The 14,681-nt window shown below is 50.1% G+C and overlaps 1 protein-coding gene across 4 annotated transcripts in view; it reads left to right on the top strand.

The window, feature by feature from the left end:
• The first annotated feature begins 6,333 nt into the window (after positions 1-6,333).
• The window catches only part of AMPD3 (adenosine monophosphate deaminase 3), a 44,133-nt gene continuing 35,785 nt past the window's right edge, over positions 6,334-14,681 (top strand). The window contains exon 1 of one of the 4 annotated variants that reach the window (XM_046685501.1): positions 6,334-6,468. Coding sequence is in view for 2 of the 4 variants with exons in the window: in XM_046685499.1 (XP_046541455.1) it covers positions 11,822-11,846 (25 nt within the window). In the remaining 2 variants the exon portion in view is untranslated. Of the gene's footprint in view, positions 6,469-10,615; positions 10,884-11,244; positions 11,847-14,681 lie in introns of those variants that run through there. The other 3 variants (XM_046685500.1, XM_046685499.1, XM_046685502.1) reach the window with 3 other exon arrangements.

Here is a 14,681-nt window from a genome sequence, read left to right as displayed (position 1 = left end):
GGTTCTTCTTAGCAAAGGAAGGGGGACTGCTAATTCCCACAAGGACGAGGGCCACCCTGGAGGGATGGTAGAGTGGTGGCTGGAAGGAGCCTGAGGATTTGTGAAGGGCCTGTGATTCTCAACTGGACTGTTTCGTGAAAGACAGAGAGAAAGAAACTTTTCTCTTATTTATCTCTTTGTTATTTTGGGTCTCTGTTACCTTCAGCTGAGCCTAATTCTGACTAATACATTTGGGAATACCAGATGATTGGTAAAACACACGCTTTCACTATGTTTATTTAGAAAGGATCTGAACTTTGCCATAGGTTGCTGGGAATTGATCTAGCTCAGGTGGGATTATCTGGAATGTGCTATAGAAATGAAATACGCAGATGGGGTAGTGGCTGGGGGTTACCTTTCAGGAACAGCTGACAGGTGATAGATACCAGTGACTTCCAACCCATGTATTTCTCTTTCTTGAAGACTCACCCTTAGGACCAACCATGAGCAATGGGAACTTTTGCCCAGCCTAAGCTGTTTTGGGTCATCTTGTGTTCTCTCTGAGATTACTGAGGATTCCTGGAAGGAGCTCCTGTGTCATGGTGACGTCTGGGTTTTCATTCCTTGTTATGTGCTAATCCTCTTTCCTCCCGGAGCTTCTCTCCCTTCTTTCCTTTTCTTCTTTTCTTTTTTCCTTCTTGTCTTTTCTGTTCCAGTGTGGAGCAGATCTCTTCCTTCTTTGTTCCCTCAGAGCCCCTCTTATACCACGTGGCCTGATAGTTCGGGGATAGTTGGATGGTTGATAAAGAGCCATTTGGCCTGGGCCTGTTCACACTAAATGATGCGAAGAAACAGTGGGGCTGTGAAGTAACAGTTTTTTTAAAAAAAAATTTATTTTGTTTTTTGTTCTTTCAACAAATTTTTTATTGTAGTAAAATATGTAGAACATAAAAATTGCTATTTTAATGTGTACCATTTTATGTGCACATTTTTGTATGTACAATTCAGTGGCATTAACACAGTCACAATGTTGTGCAACTATCACAATTTTTTGATTTTTGATTTCCCAAATCAAATTCTTATGCAGAGTCCTCCTCCCTCACCCAGAGGTGTGATTATCCTCAGTGAGATCACAGTTAGGCTCAGTCTTACATAACAAGAAATCAGGAACTGAAAAAATTCTTATGCTTCCCTCTGACGCCATTTAGGCTGCTCCCATTCCTCCAGATGCCTCTGGTAGAATCCACGGAGCTGAGGATGGATTGGGTGTCACCAGTCCTGTCGAGGACTGATGGTGGCTGGCCTTCTGGAGTCTGACACTCAGCAGGAGAGCAGACACCATGGGATAGGATAGCTACATACTCTTGCTCCTGGATCGGCCTTGGACCCTATTGCTCACTGAATGGTTGGGCAGGCAGTTCTGAACCAGGGATCGGGAAGAGGGCAGACAGGGACTGGGAATGCCAGAAGCTGCAGCCAGGAGGGATGTCGAGAATGAGTACGGCCTAAGGGGAATGTGTGTATATGTGTATGTGTGTACATGTGTGTGTGTGTGTGTGTGTGTGTGTGTGTGTGTAGGGGGCAATGGGGGAAGACTGTATCTCTGGGAGACAGAGGTCACAGCCTCAGCTGAGACTCTATTCTGCCTGCCTGTCTCTGGCTCCTCCCAAATAATTCTAGAGGGCTACAGTCATGCTACAATTTGACATCCGAATTTCAAATTATAAGGTAAGAGATGAAGAGAGTTGGGGGCAGATGATTTGGGGAGTTCAGACAGTGAGTTTAGTGTTCAAGCCTGTTTGAGGCTGTGATTCTCATCTACAGAAGAACAGCTGCAGAGTCTCACCAGAATGGTGTAATGATTAGGCTGATGGTGGAGTTTTGGAGAGTAGGAAATACACGCAAACATGGGAATGAGCTAGTGGGGAGTTAGAACAACAGCCTAGGATTATCTTGTACAGAGTCCCAGAGGAAAGGCAGAGACCACAGGCCATTCTTAGATGGAGCAGGGGACTGCTAACTCCCAGACTTCCATTTAATTACAGAGACCGTGTGCCTCTCAGCAGACAGGCCTGACCTGGGGAGCCTCAGCCCCTGACTACCCAGAAAGCATTCTGTGGTCACATGCCACGGACCCAAGACTCAAATCCCCACCTATGGACCCTCCTTTACTCCAGTCCAGAGAGGAGTGATGGAGGAAGTCTAAGCCCAAGGTCCCCAATCACCCCAAAACTCAACCCCAGTCCTCTCTTGAGCTCCCTCCCTCTCCCTGTTCTGGCCTGGGGATGGTGCCCAGGACATCCTCCCGCTACTTCCTGTCAGACAGCTCCATTTTCAATCCTGCCTGCATGTGCTCTGGGTATAGGGCCCAGCTCTCATTCACACTAATTTGCAAAGTGCTCAGGTTTGATTCTCTCCTTTCCAGAAACCCATTTCGGAATGAAGGAAGCAGCTGTTAGTAGTAAGGGGACTGCTGTGCCCACTGACAGACTCCAGCGTGCTCAGGGCTGACTGACTACGTGGGCGGTAAGTGCCTGGCGAGGGGACTGAGGCTCGGGCTAGAGTGGAGAGGCAGGTGTCGGGAAGGCTGTGCTTCTCTTATGCCACAGCAGCGGGGGGCCGCAAGGCCCTTCCATGCCCGGGAACACTGCTCTGGGTGCTCTTCTTCCGGTCACCGTGGACTCGTGATGAATCTATCTCTGCCCCGTTGTCAGACCATCTGCCATGATTTCAGTCCACTCAATTAGTAGAAGGCCCCAGGGCACTTTGGTTTGAAAACTGGATGTATCTGATGAGGCTCTGCTAAAGCGCTCTCAGAAGCAGAGCTCCTCTCTTATTGTCCCCTGGGGGGAGATTTTGATTTCTGTAGCTGGGAAGACTGTAAAAGCAAGACAGAGAAATTGGGTATTTGGAGGCTGCCATGCCCGTGTTGGATGTGTGTGTGCATTGTGGAACAACAGAGGAGAGCTTTAGTGGGTGTGCGGGAGCACAGACCCCAAACACCTCTGGGTTTCCAAAAATGCTTGAATAAGCCCCATCCTCTCACTGTCGGAGGTCACCCACAGCTCTGGTCCCCATGCTCTCCGGGTGTTCCAGTCTGAATCATTGGAGCATCTGGTCGATTGGAGGAGAAGAGGAGAGGACGCAGGATGTCTGCCCCTGGTGGCAGAAGCATGAAGACACTGGTGCTGCTGCTGGGGGGAGTGGCGGGGGAGGGGGCTGTGTTGGCAGAGACTAGTTAGGTGGTGTTCACAATGAACTGAGGCAATGGGAGGGGTGGATTACATCAGTGGTCACCAAAGTAGGGTGGGCAGGATGATCCGTTGGAATGCAGAAGAAAAATTAAACTTCTTGTCATGTTACTTTTTAGCGTGAAAATAAAGAAATTAAGATTCACCAATATTAACTGTATGGATTGACACAGGCACCCTTAGTTAACCCTGTGTCAGGTGTCCATGTCATGTGTTGTCGTGGAGGCAGCCTCAGGGAAGAGGGGGTATTCCACAACACAGAGTATGGGGGTGGCCAGTGGCACCCCCCTGGTCCTGCTGCTTTCAAGTGAATCACGAGGTATGACGAATTACTTGCAACCCAGGAGGTAGATACACAGATTGTATCAACTATCATTTAAAGAAACAAATTCTCACAAAAAGGATAAGTGGTTTGAAAAGATTCCTGCAAAGAAATCTATAGATTGAAAATAACATGAATAGTGCAAGCAAAAGGAGACCCAGAAAAATGGCAGAGCCAACAATTTTCTACTACTCACATGAGATCCATTATGATATAGTCATCTCTGACAAGGGAGTTGACGGGGGAAAAGTTCAAATTTATAAAAAAGACTACTTGAAATATGGATTTACATCACTATGTCAACAACCAATCTGAGTGTATATTGGGCCTTGAGGTATTAGCTAATAATAATATAAATATGCCATCATGATCAGCAAGACATGTAAATTCTAAACACCTAGAGCATGAAGATAAACCTCTACAATTTTTGGGGAGATATGCTAAGTCATGCAATACTTAGTTGTATATTTTTGTGAAATATTATTAAAATGTAATAAACATGTTTAGACAGTTCTTTTGAGGTTTCTTACTTAATGCTACAAGGCAAAATGTCAGTCAATATTATTGTAAAAAACCCTGTTGTATTTGACTAAATTAGTACAGAGAGAAGATGGCAACAATAAATATTCTGTTAAAGACATGCAGAAACTGTTGTCAAAGATTTGAAGAAAAGGTTTTGAACACACCACATGTTGAGAAGGTGGGCTATATGGTTGGTTGTAAGTTGCTACTATGTTTCACTTTGTCTTTGCATACTTTTCAAATGGCATTCATAAAGAAATACTTCTTGTGATCTACTAAAGGAAAGATGTGTTTATAGTGTGAAAGGCTTATTTAGTGTAACATGCTGTGGTTTTTATGTGTAAGAGTAATCACGGATGGGTGGCCGCCCTGACTGCAACAAAAAACCCGGGGTGGGGGCAGGGAAGGACTATATATGAAACTCATCAATTGCATCATCCATTTACAAACCACAACAATAAAGAAGTTGAAGTTAGAAGAGCACAAAATACCACAGGATGTCAATAATACGGTTAATTTAGAAAAAAAACCCAGAAAATACAACAGAATCTTTACAATACTTTGTAATGAGATCTGGAATGAGACTATGAAAATCTTTTATATTACTCAAAGGTTTGCTGATTATCTCAAGGCAAAGAACTTAAAAGTTGCGGAATTTAAAGATTCATTTCTTTGACACAAGGACAAGTATACTAAATTTGCTAACCTCTGATGTGCTGGCTGAGTGTCACAAGTGCACACACAATGTATCCTTTCAGGTAGAGGTGACATTTTAGCAAGGAATTGAGAAAATAACAGCTTTAGGAAAATCAGGTTATGGGGAAAGCACTTCGAAAATTGATGTTGGGAACTGTTTCCATTATCATGTGATTTTAATGCCAAGATGAAGCACGTCAGAGCCACCTATACAGACTCTCATAGCCACAGCCTTCAAAATTAAGAAATACACTTTTAAATTCATTTTAAGATCTTCCAGACGAAGAGTTTCAGGAGTTTAAAAAATCCTCTGGTTAAAAATATTCTCAAGAACAACTGATGAAAATATCGTTGAGAACACTGGCATCACGGACAGAGAAGCGTTTTCTGGTAGAATTTCATGTTTGCAAATTGGTGGATGAGATTCAAACAGTAAGAATTATAGTTTAATAAGTGTAGTCAAAGATGGAAATCTTCTATTTGGCTCTATTTATCTTTGTCATATATAGATATATTCATATACACATGTGTATATATATATAGGCAATAACAGCCATTAGGACTAAGTATTGACATTAACTGACCTTAAAAGCATACTTTCAAGTCTCATAAAACATTGAACTAAGATTTATTAAACCATTTTTAATCACGTTGCTCTCACAAAACATATTTTTGCTAATAACTTTAAATTGAAAAGAAAAAGGTATATTGTACCATTCATTAAAAAAAATGTTAAATTATTGTTCCATCTTCACCACGTCCTTTAATGGTTTTTAGTGTGCTTTATAATATATAACAGATTAATAAGTTGCATGTGCATATCATTTATAAATAAGTTATAAGTACCAGGCTACAAGATAGAAAGAATAAAACTTGGTACTTAAAGGAGACGACCGTGTGAAAGCAGCCGGCACCCTGAGGACACGTGGCGGGTGCTCACCAGTGAATGGTTTCGTTTCCCCCTTGGTGACAAATTTGGTGTGAGAGATGAAACAGAGAAAGAAAGTCAAGGATGGCTCCCAAGTGTGGCCTGGGGGAGAGGGTGGTGGTGGCGGTGTCGCTGACTAAGACTGGAAGCCCGGGAGCAGGAGCAGGTTCCGGCGCGTTCCTGGGAGGATATTAGGAGTCTGAGTTTGGATACCTTTCCACGGGTGCCCCAGGAAGTCGCATCACCATCCGCAGCTGTGGAGCACTCTGGGCTGGAGATGAGGTTCAAGAGGCATTAGCACGCAGGAAGTTGTTAAAACCGTGGGAGTGGGTGAGATCCCCGGAGTGGGCCAGCAGACTGGGAGGCGGCAGGCAGCGGTGGGACCCCGGGGAACGCCGCAACAAAAAAGCCAGGGCGTGGAGGCCGAGAACCTGTGCTCACCAAGGTATGTGGAAAATTTGGAGGGAGTGAGAGGGAGGGGCCGCAGGGCCAACTCTGGAAACTGTCCTCCCATCGTTCCAGGAAGGAGGGCGTGGTCAGCAGGTTCACCGGCTGGGGAGAGCAACCGGCTCCCACTGGCTTTGTCAATTGGGAGGTCAGTCAGGACTTGGAGGGGCGGGTCGATAGGCCCAAGAGCAGAGGGTTGGAGAAGACGTGTGTGTGTGAGCGCGCGTGTGTGTGTGTATTGGGAGGGGCAGGAAGGTGATTCAAGGGACCAGACCGACGCCCAGGAGTAAACCAAGGCTTGCGGGGCCGTTCAGCCACAGGGAGTAAGTCACCTGTTTGGGGGCCGTGGCCCCAAAATCTCACCTGGGAAAAGTCCGGGCAGGGCGGGGGGCGGGCAAATCCGAAGCCCGTGGGCAGCGCCCTCGGGCCCGGCGGGTGGCGGTGGAGGCGAGGTCCGGGGACCTGGCTGGAGTCTGACCCCGGGCTGCGGCGGGCGCGCTTCCGGCCGAGGGACAGGGTGGCCGCCGGGCCCCTGGCGCGCTCAGGTTTCCTGTGGCAGCGCGGCCCGGGAGTTTCAGGGAGCGTCTGGCGGCGGCGGCCCGCGCCCCTCTGCGGCCAGCTTGTCGCCTCTCCTCTGCCCCGCGCCCAGGTAGGGCACGGCTGGGGCGGCGCGCGGCCGGCGGGCGCCTTCCCTGCGCGGGCGGCCCTCCCCCTCGCGCTGGCCAGGCCCGAGGCTCAGGGGCCTGGGCTCTGCAGCGCTGTGCCCTCGGCTCCTGCCGCGGGCTGCACGGTGGGCACCGGGCGAGGGGGCGCGGCCTGGCCCGGCTGGCTGTGGGGCTGGGCAGTCCCCTCCGCGGCGCCTGCCGTGCGCCCTGCCCGGCGCCGCCACCTGCGCTCCAGCCCTGCGGGCCGTCCCCTTCGGGCCCGCGGCATGGCCCTGTCCCCTGAACCCGGTGAATGCGCGCGATGCTGCGCCGCTGACCTTGGGCCGGCGCCCCGCGCCCCCCGCGGCCCAGGACGGGAGCTCCCCGGGCTCGGCTCCTCGGCTCCGGGCTTCCCGGCTCACCGAGGAGGCGGCGCCGACCCCGGGCTCATCCCTGCCTGTGGTCCTGCCGCTGTCCCTGCGGTGGCCTGGGCTCCAGAGGCCGCAGGTGAGCCAGCCGCATCTCAGCTCCCTGGCGGCCTACAGTGGATTCGCAAGGTTTAGAGAAATTAAGGGACCCGGGACTTGCCGCCACTTAAGCGCCGGGACAGGTTTCTAGGTGCTTGAGGACAGGCCTGGTGCCAATGGCTGTGGTGGACTTCCGGAGGAGGATGGACGGGTGACAGGGTGACGGGGTCGTTTGAGGCCTTCATCCCTACTTCTTTGGCTCTGTCCCGGCAAGGGAGGCGGCCGGCGCGCTGGCAGTCTGCTTTCTGCCCTTGAACTTCCTGGGAGCTGCTTTGCCAGCGGAGCTGCTAATGGCTTGTCTTGGCTGACAGAGGCCTCTGGGGTGAGCTTTGAGAGGCCCTGGAGTCAGAGAGGCTTGCTAACTAGAGTGTCATCTCCCACAACTGTTATGTCCTTGCATGTGGCTGGAAGCTCGGTGTTGACAAATTAGCAGAGGGGCTGGGTGAAAGTTGGAACACTGGGAGGAATTTTAGCATGATCCTGAGCCCTTGCTGGCTATCCATCCGCCTGGATGTGGGGACCAACGTTTGACCATCTTCAGGGAAAAGCTGGCTGCAGCTGGAACTTTCAGAGGAGAACTTCTTCCCTGGGCTGTGAAGGGTCAGTGCCGAGTGGTAGCGCGCCCATGAGCCAGGCAGACGGAGCCCCTGTCAGCTCTCACCTCCTGGAGTGTTGACAGCAGGTTTAGGGTAGTTAGTCTGGCCTGGCTGCAACTCTGGCTGCAGCTCTGAGGGGCCTGCTTGCTCTGAAGGTGGTGTTATGGGGCTGCCTTGTCTGAGAATCATGGGGCTCGCTTGGGTGGGTTGCTGGGAGACGCCTGGACCTCTCAGCTCCACCCTCAGCCCAACCTCAGTCCTTCTGGGATCTTGGGTAAGGGGTGAGTGGCTCTTAGCTAAGTCAAGAAGTTCTTTGAGAGATGAGGCCTGTTTTTCTTATCCTTATTCTAGGTGAATCTCTCTTCAAATGGCCTCAAAATCAATCCCAGATCTTGAAAATATCATGGGCAGGTGAGAACAAGCCTTAGGGTTAAGCAGGGAGAGACCTTTCTCCCCTAAAACTACTCATTGGCTTTCCTGGTTCTTCCCTCAAATGTATGAATCTCTTAGTTTTTCCGTGTGCCGGCTGCATATCTAGGACAGGGGACCATGGCTTTGGGCTGTGATATATAAGGGGCTGACACGTAAGAGGATGGGCTCATGGCTGGAGTGCTGGCTGTGGAAAGTCAGCAGGAAGTTTCATTCATAGAGGAGAAAGCTATTTCTCCTGATTTGTTTTCACATTTAAACATGATTTCCTTCTTCTTGCACCCAAACAGGAACTTGAGAGAGTACCTGGCACATAATAGTGCTCAGTAAATAATGTTGAATAAGAGGATTCCATGTCTAGATGAAACTTCATGTTCATTTTCTCAGTTGGACTCTCTTGTATCTGATTTCGTGGTGACAGTGATGACAATGATGTTCATGGATAATACTTATGAAGCACATACTATGGGCCGGATACTATTCTAAGCACTGCGCGTATACTATTTAATTGTCATGGCCACCTGTGAGATCAGTACTATTATTATCGCCATTTTTTAGGGGATAAAGCTGAGCCAGAGAAGTTGAGTACTGTATCTTGCCTAAGGTCGTGCAGCTAGGTGCTGGAAGAGGATGCAAACCCAGCTAGTCTGGCTTGAGTCCATATTCTTAACCATACACTGTACTGACTCTTGAGATTGCATAGGTGGATTCATCACTTAGCACATTCACTCATTCATTATTTCATGCATTCAACAAACATTTATTGATGCCTACATATCCCAGGCATGGGGATACAATAGTGAAGGAGGTGGGCAAGGTCTGTCATGGGGCTGATGTTTGGCAGGTGAAGCCCCTTTGCCCAACTCCCGCGTGAGTCACGCACACCTCAGAAATGAGAGAGACAATGGATGCCTGTAGGCAAGCCCACAGAATCCTTTTGTGGGGGGGCAGAGTAGTATCTTTCCTGATGAGACATAATTTGATTCCAGCCTCTCCTGTCTTTTGGGGTTTGTAAGGCTCCCTTAAGTGATAAAAGTGATTGCTGACTGGTCTCCTGCGCAGGAGATGCAGGCCCTGGGCTGGGTTATCATAGATCATCTTAGTGTTCCTTCAAAAGGGAAATGAGGCTCTGAGCTTGGAACCAGTGCTCCCTACTCCAAAGGAACTTCCAGGCCACGAGAAGCAGTGGCATGTTAGACTCAGGTGGAATTGTGAGGTCCCGAGCGAAGTTTGCCCTCCCAAGACAGAGCCACAGTGTGCTGCTGAACTGCCACTGTTTGGAAGGATCTTGCATCCCTTTGGTTCAGTGGGACCCTTGGCCATTGCCCCACCCTGTGTCATCTTAGTGGGGCTGCTGCCCATCTCTGTCTGGACCTGATGGAGTCACATCCATAGCTGGGCCCCAGGAAGGCAGCTTTGTCTAGGTTGGAAAACAAAGGCTCAGAATGGAAGGCATTTTCCAAAGCCCATGCCATGGGATATTAATAGGTGCTTTTCCTATGGTGGCAGTGGTGGGAGGGTCAAATAAGTGTGTTGGGTGAAACAAAGTTAAGCAGCTTTCTTACTGCAGGACTTCTCGGGTGTTTAGAATCTGCTAGTAGGACTTGTGCGTGAGTCCCCGTAAGGGCCTATGGTAAGCAGTATTTTCCAAGCCTTCTGACCTTTTATGTTCTACAAACTATACTTCGGAAATGCTCCTTTAGACTAAGGCTATCCACGGTCTGGTTAAAGGTGCAGAATAAAGTTCCCTGAATGTGTTGGGTCCAGGGAGGTTCCCAGAAGCACGTGCTAAGATGCTCCCATTGCAACCTCCATCCTGCCAGCAGAAGGAATCATTTGCCCCTCCTCCCTTCTGGCAGAACAGTACTAAGGGCTTGGGTTTTTTTCGCTCCATGCTTTAAGTCCACTTAATTATTTAAAGACTAAATATTACCCTCCCTCGAGGTTGCTTGTAGCCTGCTGGTTGCACTGTTTATAAAACAGCTGTGAGGACAGGTGGGTCATAATCTCTGGGTAGTAAAGCCCAGCAGCGGCCTGAGGATTGTGTGTCAACGCTGTAATCCTGCTCCGCATGCACAGGAATTATTATGTGGGCTCAGGAAGGCACAACCTCACGATTGGACATGAGGAGGTGACTCAGGCCCCAGTCAGGGCTAGAGCTAGCCTTGCAGTAAACAACTGACCCATCCTTCCTCGGCTCTTCTCCCCAGGATTTCAACAGCACCACAGAAATAGCCATTTTGCTCATGGTTATTTCCCAGACCCACGCCATTTGTCTAAGTCACTGGGAGGCCGTGTGTCTGTTCTGAGCCTTCCCACACAGGACTGTCCTTCTCCTAAAGGGAGGAACGGAGCTTTGTGCCCCTGTGATGCTGTTTCAATTCACCCTGCTTGCTGTTAGAGGACTGCTCCTGTGGGCCATTTAAAGTGGCTCCACCTTCCCCAGGGAGAGTGACAGCTGCTGGTGGCAGGGTGGCCGAGTCCAGCCGGTGCTCAGGAGGCTTCTCAGAGCTGGAGGTCCACGTGGGAACGGTGGACGGCAGTAAGAAGGGGAGGTGGATGGGCTCAGGTGGCTCCGGTGGGGCGCACTTTTCTGTGTGTGCGTGTGTGTATGTGTGTGTGCGCGCATGCACGCCCTGGTGGAGCTCGTCAGACTGCCCAGTCACCTGTGATGTGCGGCTTCCTTCAGGGAAGAAAGGAAGGAGTGGGACAAGGCATGCCAGCTTTTCATTCTGGCCTGCTCCTGCGCTGAGGTGTCCCCCTCCCTGAGTCTCTGTCCTTTCCTGGGAGGGGAGGGAGCCATTCATGGTCCTTCCCCCTTTTAGAGGAGGAGGGGAGGGAGGAGCTTGTATTGGCAGCTGGGCTCAGAGCTCCCCCTGCCAGTCCCGGGTGCCCTCAGGACAGTTGCTTTTGGGGGGCCCTCTAAGGGAGGGTGGGCAGGCTGTGCTGTAGATGAATCCCCTTGGTCAGATGAGCCCTGTTGCTAGCCCAGCCTGAAGTGCTGTTCAACACGGAGGCAGCAGAGGCGATGGTATCGCAGGCGTGCACGTTGCTGCTCTGCTCTCAGGAGGGGTCTGGGCGTTAGAGGGAGGCTTCGGCTTATCTTCTGTGGTCAGTCAGGAAGGCGGACTGTGCTGCTGTGCTGGGGCAGCGGCGGCTTCAGTTTCTCGCTCTGGAGAGGGTGGCAAACAGGGCCAGGACCCTGCATTCAGGATACAGCAGCTGCGGCTCCCGGGCCTTACCTGGGCCCTTTAGGACCCTTGGGAATTTTCCACTTACATTACATTTCACATTCACGGAAGAATTTCCAGCCCAGGCTTTTCCTGCTCTTGCTCACTGGCTGCTTCACCAACATGCAAAGCAGAGACCTCCCACCTTAGCAGCGGCAGGCAGGACCCAGCTAGCTGCCTTACACACTGACTCAGCTCAGCCTCAGGGCAGCACGCGTGCATCGCCCGTGTGGCATCCTCAGGATCAGCCATGGAGTCTCCGGTGCCAGCCTCAGGTCTGTGTCATGGGTTCTGATGAAGGGAGTCCGGCAAGAGCAAGAAGCAGCTCCATCTGTGTCGGGAGGGGATTTAAGTGGCACTGTGCTTTCTTTTTGGAGGGTTGAAAAGTTACCGTTTATTGAAATTGGTGGCATTTTACTGCTTTCTAACTTTGGGACACTTCTATAAGCTCGTTGGAGGGTGTCGTGTGTAACAACGAGATAAGCCGTATCACTGGCGATGCTGGTAAATTCGGTTGAGCCTCCCAAGCCTTTTGGCATCAGCCGACAAACAGTTGAAAGCCAGGCTTGAACAAGCAGTGGGCACTGAAGCTCTGCTTGGTATTTGTAGAGTGAGCTTTCCTAGGCATCCTGGCCAGGCAGGGGTCTGTGGGTCTGAGAAGGGAGACAAGCTCTGGAGCGAGGGGTTGGCAGGTGGGAGCTGTCCGCTAAGGATGTCCAGAAGACAGTAAATGTCCAGACGACTTCTAAGGCCCACTGACTTAACCCAGTACTCCACCTGGGTTATGTGGTCCATATTAAGGCATGGCATGAAGTTGTCACCAATTATTTAAGACATTGGTAGTAATTCTGCAAGAGATTCATGTGGGTAAAAAAAAGGGTCTATGGGGAAATGCTACTCTATGATCCTCGAGTCTTTGATGTGCCTTGTGACTCTGGGGTGAGGGGCTGTGGAAAGCAGAATCTTCCTAATAACTGACCACAGGACCTGTTTTACCAGCAAGAGGCATTGACGTCTCATGGGACCCAGTTTGGAAAAGGCTGATTTAAGCTTTTTAAGCTAAAAAAAAAGGAAGATCTTTTGTAGAAAGATACATTCCGAAAAGTATGTGTAGTTGACTTGAGCAAGCTAAAAATGCCTCATGGAAAAACATGGCAGGATCTGGCATAACAGCCGTCAGACACAAAGGGCTCCCCACATGCCCATTTCTGAGGGGGCCTGGTGCAGTGGCTAGGTCAGGCCATGTGTGTTTGTGGGGGTCAGGGGAGGGGGTGGAAAGGTTGTGGTGGGCGGCTTCCAGTCCAGGACAAGAGCTAACGCGGAGCTGGGTCTCAGTGGTGTAGTTTCCTTGGGCTGCCCTCTCTCTGTGTGGGTTAGGTGGGAGAGGACCCTACTTGCCAAAACCTGGGATGTAGAACTTTGATTTGTTTCCTATTTTTCTTTTTTTATAAACTCTTAAGTCTGTTCATTTTCTTTCTATCTTCTTTGTATTTGTTAAAATGACATTATAATAGCATTAGCTATCGAAACCAGGGACTGCCTCACCCACAGGCAATCTGCCACCTGGCCATTTGAGTGTGTGTCCCTCATGCAGCCCTTGTCCATAAGGGGATCCATTTTCATATCATTGTAACCAAAGGGCGGGTACAGTTTTATGTATTAATTTTTTCATTTACTGTTATTTCACAAGATATTTATGTGATTGCACTGTCCTCATAATTATAATTTTGCTTGCTTAACTTTTCTTTCAAGCGAGTGTGCTTTTATTTGGACGTTTTTAACTATTTATGTAAAGAGTGCAGGCAAACATCGTTGTGCTTTTTCCTTCCTTCAGATTCTTTTCTTAGAAGCAGTTTCTAGAAGCGAGTTTACTCTGTCAGATGGGGTGGGTGCTTGCCGGTATTGGCTGCACCTCGCCTGGGCCTGTCTGCTGTCTACTTCTGAGGTGCCATGTGAGGTTTTGGAATGCCGCACTTGACCTTGGCCTGCGACTTGGGGGTGGGGGTCCAGCTTTGTTCTGGCCTCACAGCTCCTCCTGGGTCCAGTTCTTTGTCTTTCTCTCCTCTGTCACTTTCTTCTCCCAGTGTCTCCTCTGATGGTTTCCAGCTTCCCCTTCTCTCTCCTATCGGGACGTGGAAATCTCCACGGTCAGTGCGGCTCCTCTTCCTCTTTGCAGGACAGGCCTTTGCCGTCCTGGCCTCTGCTGCACAGACCAGTACATTTGGTGCCGAGGTGCCACTGTCCTCATCAGCTCCCTCCCCCTCCCCCTGAGGGTGAGGAGGCCCAGGAAAGGCACGGCCCTGGGTGTGGAGGGAAGGAGGAAATTGGTGTCAGAGCCAAGGGGCCCGGAGATGTGCTTTGACTGCCCGTTACCAGCCCGGCTTCCTCCTTCCTGTCTGTGTCATGAATGAGAGATGACCAGGGCAGCAGGCCTCCGTGGCACCGAAACCTGTCTGGTATCGAGAATTCCACCACTTAAGTGGGCCTTGGAGCCCATTTAGTCCAATTCCTTCATCCCACAGGTGAGAGAATTGTGAGGAGCAGAGAATGACTGTCCCAAGGCTGCTCAGTGTGTCCCTCCTGACCTGCCATTGCTTCCTCTCCCTGCCAGACAGCAGCTGGGCCTGGTCTTACCTTCTTCCTCATCTGTCGGGCTGACAAAACCCAACACTTCTCTCTTTGAACCTTCCTTAAAGAAATTATGGTAGTAGGGGGACAGGAAGCTCCTCTTCCAGAGCTGCTCCTGGTGGAGGCGGCTTGTCGAAAAGATGTGGTATTCACCTGTTCCACACGTGTGAGGCTGGGGACAGCGAGGAGACCTGCCCGGACACCCAAATGGACAAAGAGAAGCAGCACAGCGTAGTGGTTAAGAATACAGGTGCTGGAACCAGGTGCCAGGGTTCAAATCCCTGAGCAGGGCCTCAGAGAGGAACGTGACTGGGGAGCCAAAGGCTGAGGACAGCACTGGTCTCTGCCACCTATTGAAGGTGTGCCCTTGGCAAGATAACTCTCTGTGCCTTCATTTTCTCATCTGTAAAGTGGGAATAATAAGACTAACTGAGTTCATAAGTATGAAGGGCTTGGCAGGGTGTACGTAGGTGCTATATAAC

Source organism: Equus quagga, chromosome 14 (assembly GCF_021613505.1).
Source record: "Equus quagga isolate Etosha38 chromosome 14, UCLA_HA_Equagga_1.0, whole genome shotgun sequence".
NCBI classification, from domain to species: domain Eukaryota; kingdom Metazoa; phylum Chordata; class Mammalia; order Perissodactyla; family Equidae; genus Equus; species Equus quagga.
Note: the sequence above shows the minus strand (reverse complement) of the source record. Positions and strands in the feature narration are given on the sequence as shown.